The 1,596-nt window shown below is 37.8% G+C and overlaps 1 protein-coding gene across 1 annotated transcript; it reads right to left on the bottom strand.

The window, feature by feature from the left end:
* Window positions 1–340: 340 nt before the first annotated feature.
* On the bottom strand, window positions 341–1,109 carry LOC110011317 (the record flags this gene model as incomplete). Its single annotated transcript, XM_020691279.1, has 1 exon — window positions 341–1,109. A coding segment is annotated over exon 1 (769 nt), but the record flags the coding sequence as incomplete, so codon positions are not given.
* Between the last annotated feature and the right edge of the window lie 487 nt (window positions 1,110–1,596).

The raw sequence follows: 1,596 nt of genomic DNA on the forward strand, positions 1-1,596 counted from the left end.
GCAATGATATCTTTAATCTTGTAGTCCTGCATCACACAATAAGATTCAAAAAACTCAAATTTAATGTTGGATGATGCACATAAACTACTGACAGACAGCTGATTAAAGTGTATGCCTGGGACATACAAAATATTTTTCAAAAAAAGTTTATCATTAAGTCTCATGTCCCCTATACTCATAACTTTATGTTCTGTTCCATCTGCAAGATGGATATACTTATTGACTATTTCAATTCTCTTATTGATTAGCATTAAATCATTGTTGCACATATGAGTGGTAGTACCACTGTCTATTATCCAAGAAATTTCAAAATTGAAGGGAAGGTGCTCAGTAATTTTACCTGAAAAGTCAATGTAATTTGCATCAGTATGTGCTAGTGTATGAGGTTTTAGTCCTCCCAGGATCTTGTGCAATTCAGTTTTCAAAACCTCAGCTATTTCCCTTTCATCAATCATTTTATTGGTGTCTTCCCTTTTCTCCATGACAGCAGCAACTCTATTGGTTCCATTGGCATTCTTCTTTCTTTGTTCTACTAGGTTCTTGTACCAGTCCGGGTACCTGTGAATTTCAAAGCATACTTCCTTGAGGTGCCCTGACTTGCCACATTCCTTACACACTTGTGACTTCTTGTCAACAAAATTTCTTTTCTTTTGAAAGTTTCTTGAAAAATCTGGTTTCTTGTAAACTTGCATTGCCACATTTTGAGACGTATACTGTGGTTCAGTGTCCTCTTCATTCTGTTTCTGAACTCTAAGAACCATGGAAAATGCTTTGTTAACATTGGGGTAGGGCTCCATCATGAGGATTTGGCTCCTCACATGGTCGTAGGTATCATTCAATCCCATTAGGAATTGCATAAGCTGGTCTGAACTTTTGATTTCTGCACTCTCCTTTGCTGCAGTATATGTGCATCCTGGGGTACATGTGCATTTTGGAACAGGTGTAATGCAGGCTAATTCATCCCATAGCCTTTTCAATTTTGAAAAATACGTAGAAAGATCTAAAGAACCTTGTGACAGAGATGCAAGTTTCCTATTCAGCCGATACTCCATTGGACCGTTGCTTTGTCCATATCTGCTTTCAAGTTCAGTCCATAGCTCTCTTGACATACTTGTGTACATGAAACTCTCTACTACGTCCCTTGAAATAGAATTCAAGATCCACGAGGTAACCATGCTGCCGGCTCGCTTCTCGTTAGACTCACTTCATATATCTTCTAGTTTGATCAGTTGCGACCTCTTCGGCGGCTGCGAGGAAAGTAGTAACAGGAGAGTAGTAACAAGACTTATTCCCGGATTATCACTGGGTTGCAGCTTGAGGATATCAAGGTCTTCTGCCATTCTTGATCTTCTTTGTGAATCTTGTAATCAAGATAAGTTTGCAGCAGATTTTCTTGTTTAATCAATGATAGCTCTTGATACCATGTGAAATTTGGAATAGAAGAAACAGAGAAACCTTCATTGAAGAATGAAAACAAATTCTTGAAGCAAAAACTGAATGTATTGCAGAGCTTATGAGTTCTGTTTCTTGGTTGTTTTGTAAATGAACCAGTGTACACATATATATAGAGCTTCAGGCTCTTAACTGATACAACTA

The sequence above is a fragment of the Sesamum indicum genome, unplaced genomic scaffold, assembly GCF_000512975.1.
Source record: "Sesamum indicum cultivar Zhongzhi No. 13 unplaced genomic scaffold, S_indicum_v1.0 scaffold00139, whole genome shotgun sequence".
Classification (NCBI taxonomy): domain Eukaryota; kingdom Viridiplantae; phylum Streptophyta; class Magnoliopsida; order Lamiales; family Pedaliaceae; genus Sesamum; species Sesamum indicum.